This window comes from Eschscholzia californica, unplaced genomic scaffold, assembly GCF_041429995.1.
Source record: "Eschscholzia californica isolate CP2 unplaced genomic scaffold, dmEscCali1.0.p SCAF_1, whole genome shotgun sequence".
NCBI classification, from domain to species: Eukaryota; Viridiplantae; Streptophyta; class Magnoliopsida; order Ranunculales; family Papaveraceae; genus Eschscholzia; species Eschscholzia californica.
In genome coordinates, this window is record NW_028238198.1 from 39,575,369 (window position 1) to 39,595,028 (window position 19,660).

General features: G+C 36.5%; 4 protein-coding genes across 4 annotated transcripts; all 4 read left to right on the forward strand.

Annotated features, from left to right (window-relative positions):
- The first annotated feature begins 1,562 nt into the window (after positions 1 to 1,562).
- Positions 1,563 to 5,487, forward strand: LOC147566751 (putative uridine nucleosidase 2). The gene is made up of 8 exons (XM_086653308.1): positions 1,563 to 1,831; positions 2,430 to 2,489; positions 3,179 to 3,364; positions 3,446 to 3,550; positions 3,960 to 4,056; positions 4,574 to 4,681; positions 4,772 to 4,907; positions 5,142 to 5,487. The coding sequence occupies exons 1-8, from the start codon at positions 1,682 to 1,684 to the stop codon at positions 5,233 to 5,235; spliced, it is 936 nt and encodes a 311-aa protein (XP_086509434.1). The 5' UTR covers positions 1,563 to 1,681; the 3' UTR covers positions 5,236 to 5,487.
- Positions 5,488 to 7,823: 2,336 nt separating this feature from the next.
- Positions 7,824 to 9,442, forward strand: LOC147566752 (uncharacterized). Its single transcript, XM_086655474.1, has 3 exons — positions 7,824 to 8,256; positions 8,406 to 8,534; positions 8,727 to 9,442. Exons 1-3 carry the CDS (start codon positions 7,824 to 7,826, stop codon positions 9,440 to 9,442), a joined length of 1,278 nt encoding a protein of 425 aa, XP_086511600.1.
- Positions 9,443 to 14,293: 4,851 nt separating this feature from the next.
- Positions 14,294 to 19,593, forward strand: LOC147566753 (uncharacterized). The gene is made up of 6 exons (XM_086655484.1): positions 14,294 to 14,953; positions 16,119 to 16,250; positions 18,664 to 18,805; positions 18,904 to 18,993; positions 19,204 to 19,436; positions 19,549 to 19,593. The coding sequence occupies exons 1-6, from the start codon at positions 14,831 to 14,833 to the stop codon at positions 19,591 to 19,593; spliced, it is 765 nt and encodes a 254-aa protein (XP_086511610.1). The 5' UTR covers positions 14,294 to 14,830.
- LOC147566754 (uncharacterized) lies at positions 16,267 to 18,515 on the forward strand. The gene is made up of 5 exons (XM_086652280.1): positions 16,267 to 16,287; positions 16,371 to 16,988; positions 17,075 to 17,212; positions 17,362 to 18,124; positions 18,391 to 18,515. Exons 1-5 carry the CDS (start codon positions 16,267 to 16,269, stop codon positions 18,513 to 18,515), a joined length of 1,665 nt encoding a protein of 554 aa, XP_086508406.1.
- Positions 19,594 to 19,660: the final 67 nt, after the last annotated feature.

The following is a 19,660-nucleotide window of genomic DNA, read 5'->3' on the forward strand; positions in this document are numbered from 1 at the left end:
CTCGTTAATCTTCGAGTCGAGCACGAGCAATAGTCGAGTCAAGCTTGAACAATGATTAAAATCTCGACTCGAGTACACCCCCTATTTTTACCTGACACATTAACGGTTACTCACAATTGCAAGTCTGACCCATTTTACCCTCACCACTCACTTCTCTTATACCAAAAATGATGGTATTGGGTACTTGGCGGATTGAGATTTAGTTTCTCTCACTAAATTTGGACCGGTTAAATACTTCGCTCAGGATATTGGTCGGGCATACTATCACGGATTTATATCCAAAAATACATATTTTGATAAAATGGCTTGGCGGTTTCAAATCTGAATGTCTCTTTGGCTCTCTTGTTCACTCGCTCACTCCCTCTCATCATACCTCGTCTCTCTCTCGCCCTCTCTCGCCCTCTCTCAAAATATCCACCTCTTTGAGTTTGAATCTCTCTGATTTTGGCTTTAGAAAGAAAACCTAATGTTGAAAAGAGAGAAGACTAATTATGGAAGCAAGTTCAACCAATCAACTACCAAAATAAGTCAACTTATCTTCAAAATCCTAACTCAGTTTCCATCAAAGAATGGATCATTAGCTTCTCTAATGAATGAATTTGCTAGGCAAAGTCACTGTGAATTCGGAGTGCAAGTCGTCTTTAGTGAAAGAAATAGTCAAGAACGTATTATCCAGTTCGTGACGGAATGAAAAGTCACGGATAGGTCCAGTCTGTCACCGTCGTTAGGGCAGACTCATTCTACGGCAAATCATCACACAAAATACTCTAAATGTGCTCGAAATTATAGATAAAAACATTCTAAACATGTTGTAAGATGTTATTGACGTCCACAATCATTCAAACAACACATTAAGCCAAAAAATTATAAAAATTTGAGTTTATTTTAATTAACTTTAAAGAAGCAAATACAGCTTGATTTATACTTCGTCTTCACCAATTGATTGTTGATTTAAATACTTAGAGAGCATAATGATTGATTGGGAGAGTATGAGAGCAAGATTTGAGAGAGACGAGTGAAAGTATGAGACAGTGAGGAGATGAACCATGGATTCTATATCTTTTGAAAATCGGACCTGCAACCTCTAAAATTTTAGAGTTTGTGTCAACACTTTCAACCACTTGGCAAGCAAGTGTTGACGGAGATTTTTCTTTATTCCCCGTAACCGCGACCTTTTAAAACTTCCCCAAATTTGTGTGCTCGTGGAAGAATCCATACAAAAACAAATTAGCACTTAACGGATCCCATCATGGCCAGCGCATCTTCAATCTCTCGAACTCTTTTTCTACCATTTTTTATTTTTAGTTTGGACACACGTATCTCCTTGGTGCTAAATAAATAACTCTCTTTCCACTTAAATGTTTCACTGATCTTGTGTTTCTTCATCTGATTGTTCTTAATTTTGGAATTTAAAAATCAAACGACCAAATCATGCCGGAATCAAAGAAGAAGATCATCATTGATACTGACCCTGGAATCGGTAATCTCTCCTCTCTCTCTCTCTCTAGATCATCTTCTCAACTAACTCTCTAATTTCACCTTAAAAGATCCTCAAACTTTCTAGATTAATTAGCTTTTAATGTCCTTCTACTAATAATTGATGAACTCTTTAAGTTGTTCTTTGATTTCGGTGGTTTCTGAATTTCTACGATCATATATCTCTTCAAAATGTTAGAGTAGAATGAATTATGAAACAAATCGTCTCTTTGGTGCAAATGACGCAATGGCAATATTTGTAGCACTTCAGTCACCAGAATTAGATGTGATCGGACTCACTACTATATTTGGGAATGTTTATACAACTCTTTCAACTAGAAATGCTTTACATTTGGTAATAATTAGTACTAACCCTATGTATATATTCGATTTAATCTGTCAAATTTCCTCCTTTTCATTTAACTAACATATAGGTTCTGTTAAGTTTGCGGTTATCCAACTCAAAACCAATTGACAATAAGTGGATGTGACCTAGACATTACATTCTTGGTTACTAGATTAACCCCCTTCTCCCATGTGGGACTATTCTCAAAAGATCCATGGTTGCGAATAGAATTTTATCCGATCTAAACAAAAAAGATATCTTAATTTAGTCCATCTTGTGATTCACTATACTAACAAAGGAATATAATAGTATCATAGACTTAAATCCATGACGATTTTACGATTGATGGTTTTTCCAAGTTTGTAGTAGTCATGGCATCAGATTGAGATGCAAAATCTTTCAAAGCGGAAAGTGAGAAGCCTTATCCAGCTTTAGTTCCCAAGTTTACAATTACGAGAGAGAGCATACGGTTTATACTATAGTTTTCATCTTATGATTCTTTATAGTGCTATTAGTAGTTTTCTATAGATCTTGTGTTGGGCTAAATTAGTGGTTTCGTTTACAAAATCCCATTTGTAAATCACATATATTTTATTTCGTGTAATAGTTAGAAGTTGCAGGGAGGACAGATATTCCAGTAGCTGAGGGAACTCATGCAACATTTACGGTAAGTATTCATTTTCCCTTCCCCTCGTCGCTTTTAGCTACTTGAGATATGGACTTACCACTACGTTTTTCTTTTGATGGTTAATTAACCAATTAGTTTTATAGTGTACGGAGCTTCAACTTTCATATACAAACTAAAGGAAATGAGATTGTATCATGTTCAAAAAACCCTTTTCTTACCTTGTTTAGTCAGAAAACTAAGATAAATGTGAGAATCACAATTACAAAAGGTTATTAAATTCACTTTATAATTGTCTTGCATTGTATCTTGATAGTCCATAACTTGGAAGTAAAAGTTTAATTGTAAGTGACTTTAAGATAGCCGCGTGTAAGGTGTAACATGGATCCTGGTTCCGCGCATGGGTTGAGCATGTAGTTCAGTAACACGAAAAACTACTTACTGTGTCATATTTAATCACTTCTGACCATTTAAGATCCATTACGAATGGAATAGCCAGAAACGAACAGAACAAGGTTGACATGCTTTAACTTGGAAAAGAAATATGATTTGACGTGTCCGTACAATTATGTGGTATATTAGCTTAAGAAGTGAAACTTGTTGAAGGTAGTGATAGGAATTGACTATATGCTATATACTTATCGTCCTTGTTCGACATCGTGGTGGTTACATTCATTTTGACGTTTCTGAGTTTCTGTGTCTGGATCTGCTCTCTATCTGCTTATGTAAAGAAAATTACAAAGCTCCGTGTTGCTGATTTTGTTCATGGTACGGATGGGCTTGGAAACCAAAACTTCCCTCCACCTAAAGGGAAGGCAATTGAACAGTCAGCTGCTAGTTTTCTTGTTGAACAAGCAAACCGGTACCCTGGAGAAGTTACTGTGGTTGCACTTGGTCCACTCACAAATATTGCCTTGGTCAGTTTTTAGTATTTAAGTTTCTATTCAGTTTGAGCTTCGTTTTGTGGTGTTCCTAAATTTGTTTCCTTATTGCTCCAGGCTATTGAGCTAGATCCTGGATTTCCTAAAAAGATTGGTCAGATTATTCTTTTAGGTGGTGCTTTTGCAGTTAACGGGAATGTAAATCCTGCAGCAGAGGCTAATGTATATAGCTCAGTTTTTCTTGTGACGAGAACAGAATGTTTGGCACAGCCAGTTCTGTAGCAATTAGGAAGTATTTCACTTGCTAAAACTTGAAAGGGTGTTTTAGCATTAATCAGTAGGTTTTGTTTGAAAAGAACAAAAAGAAGAAAAACGTAGAAAAATGAAGTAAAACTAGATTAATTTTAGTATGCCTATTAAATAACTACAGATTAGCTCTAAATAGAGTAAGAACATTTGAAATTATTCCTTCCAAAGATCCAGCAGAGATCTTCTGGCATATGACAAGCCTAAAATCTAATTATGCCCCCAGTTGTTGAAGTTTGATCTAATAATTACTTTTATTTACGCATACCTTTTTCTTTCTTCTAAATCTGAAGTGTTGTTTTTGTTTCTGAATTGGGATAACCAGATCTTTGGTGATCCAGATGCTGCTGATCACGTCTTCATTAGCGGTGCAGATATTGTAGCGGTGAGATTAAATGTTACTCATCAAGTTATTTTGACAGGTATTCTTTTCATATGCTCTCATTTAGTCATCATGGCTTATCCCATTCATACTTCTAGTTCGTTAGATGCTGAAATTTAATTAGGCGTAGTCATACCCAAATACAAAATGGGCTGTTTGATGTTTGTTGCTGGCTTGGAATACTCCTTCTATCCTTCACTTCGCTTCGGAATTGAAATTGTCTTTCAATCAGTTTGTATAAAAAGTGGAATTACATAGGATGACTCAATGAAGCTCGTTGCCTTTGGACTTCATTTGTTATTCTAATGTCTTCCTTATTAGTATAATCAGTTATAGGCTTTTTGAAATGTAAGGATCAACATATAATCTATCTTCTCGGTTATTTCTCTACGCTATAGTAAGTAGCCTGACCAAGATAACTACATAAGACCAGTTGAATCCTCTCCCGCATCTATTTCCACATATGTGGGCAAATGAGCGTAAAACTAGTGTTTTCCTTCGACTCATTATTTGTGTCTTCCATATAAAGTTGATAACTGCTCCTGTTCATATTGCAGATGCCGACCGGGAGAGGCTTGTGCAGTCCAGTGGGAAATATGCACAGTATTTGTCCAAAATCTTAGAGATCTATTTCTCGTATCACCATGAAGCGTATAAAACAAAAGGTTGTATGCTCATCTTTTCTTTTCTTTTGTTATATTAATCGATAAGATGATGATTTATCATGTGATATAACTTTGTTGCATTGTGTACAGGTGTATATCTTCATGATCCAGCAACCATTATTGCGGCTGTGGATCCTTCATTGTTCACTTACACTGAGGGTGTAGTTAGAGTCCAATTAACTGGTATAACGAGGGGCCTGACACTTTTCTACAACACAATGAAAAGGTAACACTCTGTCACCATTTTTGTTAGCTGGGGAATTTTGCGTTAAATGGACCCAAACTCAATGCCAGTAGTTATCTAGCAGTGAGGTTGGACCTCACCATCATTCGTCGGGCTGGTGGTTGGAAAATTTGAATGTCAAAATGGACCTTCTGAAATCAGATCTTATGTGGTTGAAGTCATGGTCTTTTATTAGTTACAGTATTATGATTACTCATAACTTTGAACGTAAAACAGGTTTGCTGAAGTTACGGAGTGGACAAATAAACCGACAGTGAAAGTGGCTGTGACAGTGGACGCTGCTGCAGTTGTTGATTTGGTGATGGAATGACTCTTGCACTCGTAACACTGTCGAAGAGCAGCAGAGAGACGCCGTCAACTAATGTTCTTTGTTTGTGCATTTTTATGTCGATTACGATTTACTTGTTCTTCCCACTTGGCTTATGTTGTTATGATGTTGTGTTTGATTACGATTTGTGCTTGTTGTAGGTTAAATAGCTGTGAATGTTTAATAATTGTAAAAGAACACCAAGATAATCATATCTTCTTACTGATAATTTAATTCAATAGTCTTCTCTTCTCATATGAATAAGAGATGGAACTTCAGAGCTAAAATTTGAACTTATATCCTTGGTTGGTTTTCGAAATTGAAGGTGAGTTTTTTTTTTTAGTCCGGCTTCTGTCCTATATTATCCTTCCACATTCATTCCTATCAGCTTCACCTTACCTTTGGGTGCCTCACTCTTAGCTCCTCCCTCTCTTGGCACTCCCTATGGGCCTCGGATTGAGTGGCCCGAGAGCCACGGATTGAGGCAGTCCAATGGTGTTAGACTGCCCAAGTGGAGGCGCGTAGAGGGAGACGCTCCCCTTACCTTTCTCTCTTTATTTTTGTATCTAGGGTCTAGTTGATCCACTAGCACCCCAAATCTTAATGCCAAATCATAATTTGGCTTGTGATATGACTATGATAGATAGAACATGGACCGAATTACTTTTCTCAGGAGATGTAAAACAACTACGACCTATTTCACATAAAAGTGTTGGGTAATGGAACCTCTCGCATTTAATTAGTCGTGGGCAAATAATTAAGGATTTTTGAGCTAAGGGTCCAAAAACTGGGGGGTAAAACGAAAAAAAATCCTAACTTGCCAAAAAATTCGGTGCAGGTCCTAATGTCAGGGAAAATATTTTTTTTTTCCTTTTTTATTTTTTTTATTTTCTTCGTTTCTTGCCCCTCGACTTGACCCAGCTCCTTCTCTCTCCCACGATTTTTGAGGGATCATTAAATACCCGTCCATTCCGTTGCAGCCAATCACATCATTCCCTCCCATTTCGCGCCAACCTTCTTCTTCCTTCTTTCCTTTTCTTTCTCTCTCTAAATTCTCCTCATTTTCCCTGAGTTTTCCGCCCATTTTGCCAAAAAATTTTGGCGAAATTTTTGGGATCACGCTCTTTCTGTATTCACTTTCAAAATCTTTCAAAAATTTTTAAATTTCATCTTCCAACCTATTTATACCACCGGCTGTCTTAATATCTTCCAACCAGAATCTGCTCTTATCTTCCAACTTTTTCAGGTAATGCCTCTTAAATGAGCAAATCCCATTTGTCTTCAATGATAGAATTTAGGGAAGCTGAATATTCCATTTGTTCTTTTAAGGAAGATGATAATGTCATTTGTAAATGAACAACTACTCATCTAAATCTATGTTGAAACTTGGACATTCCAAAATGACAGACAAAGTGAAAGGATTTTTTTTCTTTTATGTACATTATCGTTTCATACCTTCTTTATTTTTCTTTTCCCTACAGTATACAATGGATATTGAAGGAATGCTTTCTGGGGACATTGTTGCACGACGTCCTCTCTGGTGAAACAAACTTCAACTTAGTTGTAACAGTATACAATGGATATTGAAAGTTTTTTTTTCCTTTTCTGTACATTATAGTTTCATACCTTCTTTATTTTCTCTCTCTATCCAGGTTGGAGCGTGATTTTTTCGGCTATACTTCATCTACTTCTGCTGCAACATCATCTGAAATGATAAACCACAATCAAATATCTAATAAGTAAGTTTGGAACTAATTTGAACTTTACCGTTTCAGTATTGTTTCACTTAAAATTATAATTTGGTGAGTACACATTTTTATTTACCGGAATCCTAACTCTGGTGAGTACATATTTTTCTTTACCAAGAACAAAACTGTTTCCTTACCTAAAAATAATTTACCCGTGCCATTGATATGAACCAGTAACAAATGTCTAATAAGTGTGTGGAATTCATTACATATTGTTGTTTGTTGTGTACTGATAACCATCCCTTATTTTACGGTAAATAAAAAAGTTTACTGGTTCAGTATACATGAATACTTAAAATTTTGATGAGTACATATTTCTGTTTACCGTGAACAAAAATATGGTGAGTAAATATTTTTGTTTACGGGAAACAAAACTGTTTCCTTACCTAAATTAAATTTTCTCCTGCCAATGATATGTTTTTCTTGTATTGATATTTAGTTTATTGTTCTGATTTTTCCGAAAAAAAAATATGGTGAGTAAATAGTTTTGTTTTGTGCAATGTCCCACGGGATTTTTCAAGAAATTCCTCTCTCACGGTTGAGGATGCATCTACTGCCATTGTCAAGGCTGAACCTCTGAGGTCTGCTAGCTGGCCTGAGGTGTTTACACATTTGGGGCAGGAATTCCCTAGAGGCGCCAACGCCTTTCGAAATGCACTTGGACGATATTCCATAAAGCACGGGTACAATTTTAATTATTTGAAGAATGATCTTGATCGTATTACTTGCGTATGCAAATCCCCAAAATGTTCTTGGACCATTCACGCTGTGGCTCCTCTGAAGTCAAGGTCAATGTTTGTTCTAAAAGCTTACAATCCTGTGCACACTTGTCAAGACTTTATAATGTCAGAGAATAAGCAAAGATTATCAACCGAAACTGTTAGCTTATTAATAGTCGATGACATTAGGGAGAATCCGACCAAAAGTACTAAAGACATTGTCACATCTTTCAAGAAAGACTATGGATATAAACTCAGCTACTACTATTCATATAAGGCTCGAAATAGGAGTATTTCTTTGGCCTATGGGGAGGAAGCTGATTCTTATGCCAAACTCAACTGGTATGTTGATGCCCTATCACGTTCTAACCCTAATAGTGTAATTGATCTTCAAGTTGATAAAGATTCCCAGCGTTTTGTTCGAATATTTATTGCTCTTGGAGCATGCATCCAAGGTTTCAAGCACTGCCGCCCATTGATATTTGTTGATGGTACTTTTGCGAAAACGAAATACAATGGATGCATTCTTGCAGCTGTAGCGAAGAATGGCAATGATGGTAAGTATTTTACCAATATTTTCCGTCCGGTACACATTTTTATTTACTGGCTTTTTTGTTGTTTCTTAACCTAAATATTTTGGCTGAAATATGAATTAATTTCCTGTTCTTCCTACTGCGAATTAATTCGAATAATATGTACTTTGCAGGTTTTTTTGTTCTCGCCTATGCTGTCGTTGATGTAGAAAATGATCAAAACTGGACCTGGTTTTTTTGTAATTTGGCGAAAATTGTTGATATTAGTGAGTCTTTGACTTTTATGTCGGACAGGCACAATGGTATTATAAATGCAGTTTTGAACATTTTCCCAACCGCGCACCATTCATTCTGCGTTTGACATCTACGAAACAATTTGAATGTACGTGTAAAGAATGGTGCAAAGAAGTCGGACTATTTCCAATTCCTCATGTTTAAGGCGGCTAGAGCCCTTACTATATCGGATTTTCAGAAGTACACTTTTGAACTCGTAGTCATGGGTGGCAATGTCGTGGATGCATTTCTTCACTCTGTAAATCCGGAACATTGGGCTGATGTTTTCTTTCCAGGAAAAAGGTACGGTTTAATATGTTCTTCGCTCTCGGAATCCTTCAATTCGTGGATAAGGGATGAGAGAGTTCTTCCAATAACCGTAATGCTAGATATGTTGAGGATTAAAATTATGAACATGATGAATGCAAGAAGAACTGAGTCAGAAACTTGGGACTCTTTCTTGTGCCCTATCAACGAAAAAATGCAGTCTAGATTCAACGTTGCCTGTAGCTGGAAGTGCATACAATCAGGTAAATTTGTATATGAAGTAATGTCCATGCCGAGTCACTCTGTGGACCTTGGGGCTCTTACATGCACATGTCGTAAGTGGCAAGTCCAAGGTATCCCTTGTGAGCATGCCATATTGTGTATTAAAGTGCATGGAGGTGATTCATCATCCTTTTTTGATCCCGTTGTTACAACGGATGCATACTGTAAGACTTATAGTCATTCCATAAACTCTGTCCCATCTTTCGATCAACCAAAAACGTTTGAGGAAGCCAGCAAGATACTTCCTCCTTTAACCAAGAAACGTCCGGGCAGACCACGTTCTGTAAGAATTGAAAGTTCTGGAAACTTTAAAAAGAGACAGCGGATATGCGGTAGGTGTAAAAAGCTCTCTTATCACAACCGTGCTTCGTGCAACGAAGCGATTTAGTGATTGAAATCATTTTTATATCAGCAGCAAAAACTAGGGGCACTCTACAACTTTGAAAAACATTTACAGTGTTGGAGCTTTTCAAATTTTTGAAGAGAGTCATATTTTAGCCTTGTGCTGCTTTGATTTTTTTGTATCTTTTGTCGAACTTAATGTATTTGTGTTTGAAGTTAATGTATTATATTATATTTTGTTAATGTGTATTGTGCCTGAACATAATGCATTACATGAAACTTTTAGTTTTGTCCAGTACATTATTTTATTTACCAGAAAGTTTAAGTTTCCCTGGATATATGATCTTTATTTCTAAGTTTTGTCCAGTCAATTTTTTTATTTACCGGAAAATTTAAGTTTTCCAATGGTTTAGAATATATTTTTTCTAAGTTATGTCGAGTACATATTAGTATTATTTACCGGATAGTTTGTTTTCCCAGATTTTAGAATACTTTTTTCCAAGTTTTGTCCAGTAAATTATTTTATGTACCGAAAATTGTTTTTTCTCCCAGAATTTTTTCTAAGTTTTGTCTAGTACATTTTTTTATTTACCGGAAATTGTTTTTTTCCCGGGATTTTTTGGGAAAAATTTCTAAGTTTTGTCCAGTACATATTTTTATTTACCGGACAAAACTTTTGTCTAGTCATTGACCCTTTGTGTGTCTTCGATACTACTCGTTTTGGGGGGCTGACGTGCGGTGATTTAATTTTTCTACTTGTTCCAACATGATCCAAGTATTTGGATACTTGTATCCACCGATGCTCTCCCCATTTCTGCAATATCGGAGAAGTTTTCTTCAACTGTTTTACAAACCTCATCTTCCTTCTTCTCCATGTCCGGCTGTGGTGGTGGAGTCCATACAATAATTTGCGTCCCAAAGTTAAGATCAAAACTTGGGAAATCATTGGTATCATCCTTCATACTCTCTGTCAAATAATGTATATTCAGAAAAATAATGTTTTGACAAACTCAGAAACTTTAATTATTTCACCACATAATTTGGCAACATTACCTCTCTTGTAAGGCATCTCTTTTCCAATAGTATCATCCACCCACCCTGGCTCCTCACTTGACAAATTGATTCAAACCTCATCTTCATCATCCATCTCAGCATCGCCTTCATCATTCAGCTTGCCTTTCTTTGCTTCCTCTCCCTCATCGCCTTCATCATTTAGCATACTTATTATAGTTTCTAAGAATAAAAAATAAAACTGAAAAAGAAGAATATTTCCTGAGAATATAAAATAAAAAAGAAACTATTTCATTACCATCTTCTTTGCCATCGCTATCATCTTCGTCACTGTCTTTAAGTTGATACTTATTACTCTGATCATTTTTCTTTTCCTCCCTTTCATCTTTCTCCTTCTCCTCTTTGCCACTTCCATCCTCGCTTCCATCTTTCTCCTTCTCATCTTCGTCACTGTCATCATCGTGTTCCTCATCATCATCTTTTTCTATACCCTCATCCTCACTTTCTTCTCCTTCATCATCTTCTTCTCCCTCATCATCGTCTTTTTCTACACCCTTTTCCCCCTCATCTTTCTCGTCTTTCTGTTTCTCCTCTTTCTCCTCTGTCTTCTCTTTCTCCTCTGTCTTCCCTTTCTCCTCTTTCTTCTGTTTCTCTTCTTTCTCTTTCTCCCCATCTTTTGGATCTTCCATCTTACTCTTTCCCTTACGCCTCTGTGCGTTTAGCTCCTCCACATTATCCGCAACCTTGATCAGGCCATTTTCTCCTCTAACCTGTTCTTCTACAGGAACTAACAAGCTTTGAAGGAGTGCTGAATACGCTTTGTAAGAATCATCCCTATCCTCGCACGCTTCCAACAGTTTTGCTTGAAGTTCAGCATTTTCTTTTTGTAGCTGTTCAATCTTGAGAAGCAATTCATCTACCACTTCTGTGTTCTTTGGGGTTGACAACAACTCTGTTTCTTGATCATTTGGTGGGTACACAAATGATTCACTAACCTGATTTAATGTACAATAAACGAATTTATTTACCAGGACTCAAACATTTACTAGAAAATAATTTTATTTACCAAGAACAAAACAATTTAAAGGTTCATTTTTTATTTACCAGAACAAAACAATTTTCCATTAACACTGATCAAATGTATACCTGTCTGTAGTAAGATTTGCAAGCTTCTGGTCAAATGTATCATCTATATTCGTCACAGACCACCTCACGATCCTAGGCACCTCGTCCCTAAACCTCTCTTCTCGATCAAAACATAGAGTATGCTCGCAAAACCACAGCTATAAAAAACATATCGTATGAGACACATGAAGTTAAGTTTGAATTTAAATGATAAAAAACATACTCACAGGAAGTAATACAAGGCACCCTGAAGCTTTCAGTGGGTCGTTAGGGTACTTATTGATTCGATCGATTAGGTATGAGTGCACTGTTGTTGGCCAACACAAAGTTTGAATTGATTCCATTGATTGCAAGTTGAATAGAATACGCACTGGAACCGCGTAACCTGATAGCGGAGCAAATAAAACATTTGCAAAAATAGACATGATGATCAGCTTGATCACATCCATGTCATCTACCTCTCCGTTGACAGTAATTCTCAGGGCATTGGATATTTGTATGCATGATACCGAACCAGGGATCTCACCGAAGTACTTCATACAGAAATCTATTTCTGGCTGCTTTAGTGCTCTATTTTTAGGGAAGATTTCTCTCACCTCTCTTGACAATGGCATACCTAGAATTAGGGCCACATCTTCAGGTTTCACTTGCATTTCTTTCCCCGCCAATGTAAACCTTTCTGCCGAACTAGAATAAAGGCAGAGAATTTCAAAGATAGCCTTGTTGGGTTTGTTTATGTTATCCCAATCTATTTTGTCTTCAACAAAAGCCATCACCAAATTTTTGAATGGAGTAGCGGCTAACAACTCTTTTTGTCTAGTCGACATCTTTGGATAAGTGGTCTTCAATTGTCTCCCTGTATTTCGAAGGGCATACTTATAAGCCTTCGGCAACAGTGCTGCAAGGTTGGGTGGTCTATTTTTCCGTTCACCTGTTGAGCTTCCAACTTCAGTTTTTGATTTCTTTCCTTTCTTTTTTTTACTGCTTTCTTCTCTTTCTGGTGCAACTTTTCTCTTGCCTTTTCCATGGTCTTTTACTTCAATGGTCTCAGTAGTTTCGACCTGTAAAAAATTTACCAACCAGGAATTTAGTTTTTTTTTTTTTTAAATTGGTAAGCGTGTGCCTCGAACCCTTGACCTTTAAGTTGGAAGACTTACCTCTTACCACTTGAGCCAAGGGTTGTTGGCAAAAGAGGAAAAATTTATATTTACCATGAACAAAACATTCAGGAATTTAGTTATGTCACACATTACAACAAACACTTCAAATGCATGGTCATCTTTACCAGGAACAAAAAAATTCAGGAAAAATTTATATTTACCATGAACAAAACATTTGATAGTATACAAAATTATTTACCAGGAACAAAACAATTTACTGTACAAAACATTATTTCCCATTACTACTAGACAAATCTCTATCACTTGAAACAAAATAATTTCAGTACAATAAAATATTTTCAAGGAACAAAACATTTTACAGTAAACAAAATTATTTACCAGGAATAAAACAATTTACTGTACAAAATATTATTCCCATTAACACTAGACAAATCCAAATCACAGTAAAACAAAATATTTTCAAGAATAAAAAACATTTACCAAAAATTTATTTATTTACGAGGAACAAAACAAATTATTTTTTTCAGTTACATACCTTCTTCTTTCTTGGACTAGTTCTTCTAGCCAGAATTTCTGCTATAGGTCTTTCCTTTTTTGATATAGCTCTGGTGGAAGTTGGTTCTTTGATAGTCACACCCTTTGATTTCTTCATTGTATTGTTCGTTTTCACCATATCTGCGTCAAAAAATGAAAGATCATTCACAAATTTTGGGGTTTCTAAAAACTTGTATCAAACAAACAATAAGAGATTATTTCTATAAACTTTTAGGGTTTCTAAAAACTTGCGTCAAAAATGAAAGATCCATCACCATATCTGCGTCAGAAATTTAGGTTTTCACAAATTTTAGGTTTTAAAAAAACTTTTATCAAACAAACTTTTATCAAACAAACTTTTATCAAACAAACTTTTACCAAACAAGTTTAGGGGGATGAGATAGAAGTAAAACCTACTTGAATCCCTTCACAAACTTGTAGATTTTTGCTTCAAACAATCTTGAATCCCTTATTCAAATCTTGTAGATTTTTGCTTCAAAAAAACTTGAATCCCTTCTTCAAATTAATAGCAGTAGCTTTTCTTAAGTAAAAGTTGAAGGATTTTGGCTTTTTCTTCAGAACTGTTCTTGAGAAGTAAAAATTGAAGGAGGAAGATGCAGGAGGATGATGAAGGAGGAAGATGAAGGATGAAGGATTATGGTGGTTGGAATTTCTTGAGAACTAGCAAAATGACCTGGGAAGAGGCGTGGGATGGACTCGACGTGGGAATGAAGTTAATGTAGAAGTGACGTTTCCTACAAACGGTCACTTTCGTCCCTCCATCCGTCAGAAATTGCGCCAAAAAATAAAAATTCGCCAAATCCCGGCTAAATTTCGATGGCACGGGTCGTAAATTCGATGAACTCGGAGGCTGTTTCTGTCATTTTAAGTCCCTGCCTGACACATTGGACCTCTCGTTTATTTATGGGCAACCGTGGACGTCCAACCCATTTTGTCCCTCGTTTTGGACGTCCAGCCCAATCCCCCAATAATTTTTTTTTTTTTTTTTTTTTGGAATTCGACTACGATCTACGTATGTCGTTACATTTGGCATTGATACATCAATTGATACTTGGGTTGAACTGAAATATTTTCTTGGGGGAATGGGCGGGACATCCAAAATTGGGCCGGAAAAGAGAGCCCAATCCACTGGTACGCAAAAATGCGTTCCCAGTCCAACGGGTCAGAGAGGCAGCCGAAATTACCGTTGCCCCCGTCAATCTCACTCAAATTTACGATACATGCCACTCAAATTTTGGGCGCGAAAGAGAGAGATTGTCTGAAAAAGCGGGATCTCGGGAGTGACGTGCGTCAGGCGAAATGACCGTTGCAGCTGGCCAGTCACATCTCCCCTTAATTTCTCTCTCACGCCTAATCTAATTAAATCCAAAACAAATCTTCTCTCAAAACCATCTCCAAACCGTTCCCTCTCCCTTGAAGTTCCCTTTCTCAAACAGTTTCCTTTCCCAAACCACTTCCCTTTCCCAAACCGGTGCAAAGAAGGCGAATCATCATCTTGTTTCACCTGGTTTAAGTTCGAAAATCTTAGTTATCTCTCTCTTCTAACAAACAAAATCAAAGGAAGGTTTTTTATCTCTCTCTTCATCCTGCGAAAACACTGGTGTTCATAAATTTTTAGGAAGATGGTGAAACCTAATACGCCCAAACAACAAACAAAGAAAATAAGCCTTGAAGAGCCAAGATCTACCAGATCGAAAGCGGTTACGGAGGAACAAGCTACAAGAAGAATGAGCCCTAGGAAAAGGGTAAGTAACTGAAAATGTTTAGTTTTTTCTGTTTCACAAATTATTATTACTACATAATAAAATTTCTAGAAAATTTTTGTGTTTCAGAAATTATTTTTGTAGATTGATCTGTTTCTTTAAGTTCTTATCTAGGAACAGAGAAATTTCTAGAAAAATTTTCAGTGTACTGGTAGGACTAAAATGATTTCCTAGGGTTTCTATCTGTTTCTTCATCATGAAAGTTCCTGTAGATAGATCTCTTTCTTATGTGAGTGGTTTGTAATCTGTTTTTTGATAAGGTTGTATATTATAAACTGTATAATTCCTAGAAAATTTTACAGTGTACAGGTAGGACAAAATATCAATGGTAAACCAGTTGATTTCATGAAAACTTAATGCAAGACAAAATATTAGCAGTAAACCAGTTGGTTTTCTGTACACTGCATGTTAAAAATGATTAAGTATTCCTACAAAATTTTTCTATAAACTTTCATTTTATAAACAGAAATATTCCTAGAAAAAATTTCAGTGCATAGGACGGACCAAATATTACTAGTATAAGAAAGATAGTAGCAGTAAACCAGTTGATTTCATGGAAACTGGATGCTAAACATGGACATGTCTTATGTGACTGGTTTGTAATATGTGTTTCTGTAATATGAGTGGTTTGTAATCTATGCTCTTATAATGTGATGGCCTTGTAATCTATGCTTTTATAATGTGAGTGGTTTGTAATCTATGCTTTTATAATGTTGAATATTATAGAGAAAATAACAACTAGGAAATTAGACCGTTTACTGGTATAAGAAAATAGTGACAGTAAACCAGTTGATTTCATGGAAACTGGATGCCAAACATGGACAAGTCTTATGTGAGTTGTTTGTAAGATGTGTTTCTATAATATGAGTGGTTTGTAAACTCTGCTCTTATAATATGATGGGTTTGTAATCTATGATTTTATAATGTGAGTGGTTTGTAATCTATGCTTTTATAATGTTGAATATTATAGAGAAAATAACAACTAGGAAATTAGACAGTTTACTGGTATAAGAAAAAAGTAACAGTAAACCAGTTGAACACTTGTGAAGTGGACGGTTACTATCATTTACTAACAAGTATGTAAGACAGTGACTATTGGAAAAATTCAACACTTCCTTATGCGAGTGTTTTTTTTTAATTTTTTCAGGCCTCCGTTGATGAAAGTTCGGCAGTTGTGAAACCATCTCAAGCAAAGAGGAAAATGCCAAAGGATAAAGCAGAAGAAAGGCAGACAAAGAAGTCCAAGCTATCTGTACAGGAAGCTGGTTCTGGTAGTGAGGCCAGAATAATCCAACATGGACTGGTTGGCTCTCCCAGTGAGCACAAGAATGTACCAGATAATTTGGCGACGAGATTGACAAAAGTGTACAAGTATTCCTTGAAGAATACATGGACACAGCTGAAGATAACTTATCCAAAGTTGACACAGAGACAGAAGGATTTGTTGGAAGAGAGTCCATTCAACAACTTGATCCAAGCGTTTGTGAGTGACAAGATTGACGTGGACCACCCACCTAGACCAAACAGAGTTGTTTTTGACCTTCTGTGCCTGTATTCAACTTCAACTGAAACTATCAATCTCGCCGGGAAAGCATTAAAGGTAAAGCCTCAAGATATTTCGCTCATTCTTGGAATGCCGTTGGGAGGGAAGGTGACAGATGTCTTCCCAAGCACAAAAGTCATGAAGGAACCACAAAAAGAGTTTTGTGTGAAGTACTTTGGAGAGGTGCCTCCCAAAGTTTCATGCATTAAAATAGGTAAGGCATTGAGAATGGCACTTGGAGATGAGGATGAAATGGATGCAATTAGGTTAATTATTATGTGTATTGCTGCAAATATTCTATTTCCAACAACATCGGGTTACTCGGTTTCCACACAGATTCTGATTTACTTAGAATCAATGAAAACCATTAAGGATTACAATTGGCCAGTTGCGGTGCACCAATTCATGATTGACCACATCAATCGGCACCTGAACGACCCAATAAAAGCTTCAGGCTGCCTGTTAATCCTCCCTGTAAGTATGTTTAAATTTATTTGAATTATAACTTACCATTGAAGTTCCTTACTCATTCTACAGAAATTTGTTTGTGTTATTTAAAGCTCTGGTTCTGCGAGCATACTACATGTTACGAAAGAGAGGAGAAATACAAAGAAGAAATACCAAGGATTTTAAGGTGGTCTCTTAGCAAAATAGAGGAAACCTTTGTTGAAAAGCTACAAAGTCTGACAGAAGAACAGGTATAACATGCCATTTATATAATAGAAAGAATTTTGGTTTCTAGAAAACTGACTTGTTTCTCCTAAAATTATTGATTTTTTGTAAACTTGCTGATGTATTAAACATTCTTTGGTTTAATAGGAACTAACTGACTTGTTTTCTCTTTCAGGTGAGCGAAGAATATGTTATCCCCCTAAGCGAAGAAGAAGCAAAGATGTTGAAGACAACAGAAACTGGGGGCAACGAAAGTGAGATGCTTCTCCTGCTTGAACAACAGAAGGAAACAACTGCCCAGCTCGAGACAGAAATAGATAAACTTAAGCTCGAAAATGAAGAGCTTAGGAAAGAACTGGCAGAAGCTGTTGATGAGAGGGACGAAGCATACAAAGCTTATTCTGAACTACTGGTTGAGGGAATGGTTCAAGAAAACAAGGACATTGGACTGGAGGAGAGCAATTTCATGCCTGCAGAAGAGAGCAGTTTAGTGCCTGCAAAGAAAGCACCAGCAAAACAACAGACGGGTCAGAAGAAAAAAGGAAAGGGAATTGGAGAAAAAGAAATAGAGAAGAAAGAAAAGGTAAAGGGTAAACATAGTAAGGAGGTTTTAGGAAAGGAGATTACAGGAAAGAAAGTTTCAGGAAAAGAGGTTTTAGACAAGCAAGTTTCGGGAAAGGGACAAAAAGAAAAGGAGAAGAAAGATAAGCTCAATGCTAAAGAGAGCAATGAAGAAAAAACAGAGAGTGAAGAAGAAGATACGGATGAGGAAGAAGAAGATGAGGAAGTAGAGGGTGAACAAGAAGATGAGGGTGAGGAAGAAGATGATGAGGACAGTGAGGAAGAAGAGTCGAAAGACAAAAAGAAAGAAGAAGAGGAAGAGAGTGAGGAAGAGGAGGTTGAAGTTGAACCAAAAAAGGTTGCAAGAAAGAGTACAGGCAAAGGTCAAACCAAGGGCAGAGGCAAAGGTCAAACCAAGGGTGCGAAAAAAGGCAAACACTAATTTCAAATGTTCCAATGTTTTAAATATTTATGTTCTTATTCAAGAAGTAGTAAACAATTGGCAAGTTTTAAGTATTAATGCTCAAGGTTTTTAAGGTGTTGAAATTCTGATAAACAGAATTTTGATAATACTTAGTAAATTTATATATTCTCGGAAAATTATTATATGTCTGGCAATGACTTAGTGTTGTTTACACTGAAGTTATATCAGACAGTAGCGATGACAACGAGGAAAGCGAGCAAAGCAAGGATAGCGAGGAAAGAGAGGAAATCGAGGATAGCGAGGGAGATGCTGAGAATAACCCAGGCAAACTATTATTTTTATGATATATAGTTAATTTATACATTCATAGTAAGTTATTCAATGTCTGGAAAATAACTTAGTGTTGTTTACACTGAAGTTATATCAGACAATAGCAATGACAAGGACGAAAGCGAGAAAAGCGGAGAAAGCGAGAAAAGCGAAGAAAGTGAGGGAAAAGAGAAAAGCGAGGAAAGCGAAAAAAGCAAGGAGAGCGAGGAGAGAGAGGAAAGAGAGGAAAGCGAGAAAAGCAAGGAGAGTGAGGAAAGCGATAATAAAAAAGCAAAGGTCAAGGGAGATGCTCAGCAAAACCAAGGCAAACAATAATTTCCCTTCACAATTAATTTGAATAATTTAACAAATAATCCTCAAATTAAAGTTTCAAATTATTCTTCTTGTCTACAATTTATAAAGATGATCAAGAGGAGGTAGAAGTGAATTTGTCAAGTGAGGAAGGATGGTGGGTTGCAGATACACTGGAAAAGGATCTGTCAAAAGGAAGAGGTAGGTACCCACATACATTCTTAGGGAACTTGATAGTTTATAGGAAACTGAAAAATTTACCGACATTCATACTTAGGGAACTTACGAAGTTGTTAGGAAACTGAAAAATTCACAAGCATATATGCCTTGGGAACTTACTAATTTAGAACAAACTGGACAATGTTCCCACATTCTGACTTTGGTAACTTACGAACTTTGTTTTGTTTATAGATAATAATGTAAGGAGGAGGTTGGATGAAATAGACGACTGTCCTAGTTTTGATCTCAACATAGATCTCGGGACTCAAATAATTGAGTGGACTCCTCCCAAAAAGTCTTCCATGATGGTTAAAGAAGGTGAAGAGAGTACAGCAGGGAACAATAAATTCAAAAATATTGCTGAAATTGGAAAAGAATCAGTGTCAAAACTGTCTGCGGACATGAGACAATTTGAATTACCACATGTCAGTCCTCCAAAAAGAGTAGCTTCCAAAAAAGGGAACAAAGGGTCATCTCCGGTCCCAACATCACTTGTTAAAAGGATTAAAAATAATCCAAGGGTGAGGAGAAAAACAGAAAAAGGAGGTGGCAGTGAAGTACAGGTCATTGACTTGGAGATGATTACACTAAAGAAAGAACCCCATGTCAAATTGAGTGACTGGAGAAAAGGGGGGTTGTGGCCTTATGT

Bases quoted from the DNA above. Each gene is read 5' to 3' on its own strand.
- LOC147566754 (XM_086652280.1), top strand. From the start codon at position 16,267: ATGGACTGGTTGGCTCTCCCA. The intron at 16,989-17,074 runs GTAAGTATGTTT...TGTTATTTAAAG, and splicing joins GCTGCCTGTTAATCCTCCCT to CTCTGGTTCTGCGAGCATAC. The intron at 17,213-17,361 runs GTATAACATGCC...TTTCTCTTTCAG, and splicing joins AAAGTCTGACAGAAGAACAG to GTGAGCGAAGAATATGTTAT.
- LOC147566753 (XM_086655484.1), top strand. From the start codon at position 14,831: ATGGTGAAACCTAATACGCCCAAACAACAAACAAAGAAAATAAGCCTT. The intron at 14,954-16,118 runs GTAAGTAACTGA...TAATTTTTTCAG, and splicing joins GAATGAGCCCTAGGAAAAGG to GCCTCCGTTGATGAAAGTTC. The intron at 18,806-18,903 runs GCAAACAATAAT...CAATTTATAAAG, and splicing joins AGATGCTCAGCAAAACCAAG to ATGATCAAGAGGAGGTAGAA.
- LOC147566751 (XM_086653308.1), top strand. From the start codon at position 1,682: ATGAATTATGAAACAAATCGTCTCTTTGGTGCAAATGACGCAATGGCA. The intron at 2,490-3,178 runs GTAAGTATTCAT...GCTTATGTAAAG, and splicing joins GAACTCATGCAACATTTACG to AAAATTACAAAGCTCCGTGT. The intron at 4,682-4,771 runs GTTGTATGCTCA...CATTGTGTACAG, and splicing joins TGAAGCGTATAAAACAAAAG to GTGTATATCTTCATGATCCA.
- LOC147566752 (XM_086655474.1), top strand. From the start codon at position 7,824: ATGTCAGAGAATAAGCAAAGATTATCAACCGAAACTGTTAGCTTATTA. The intron at 8,257-8,405 runs GTAAGTATTTTA...TGTACTTTGCAG, and splicing joins AGCGAAGAATGGCAATGATG to GTTTTTTTGTTCTCGCCTAT. The intron at 8,535-8,726 runs GTATTATAAATG...TTGAACTCGTAG, and splicing joins TATGTCGGACAGGCACAATG to TCATGGGTGGCAATGTCGTG.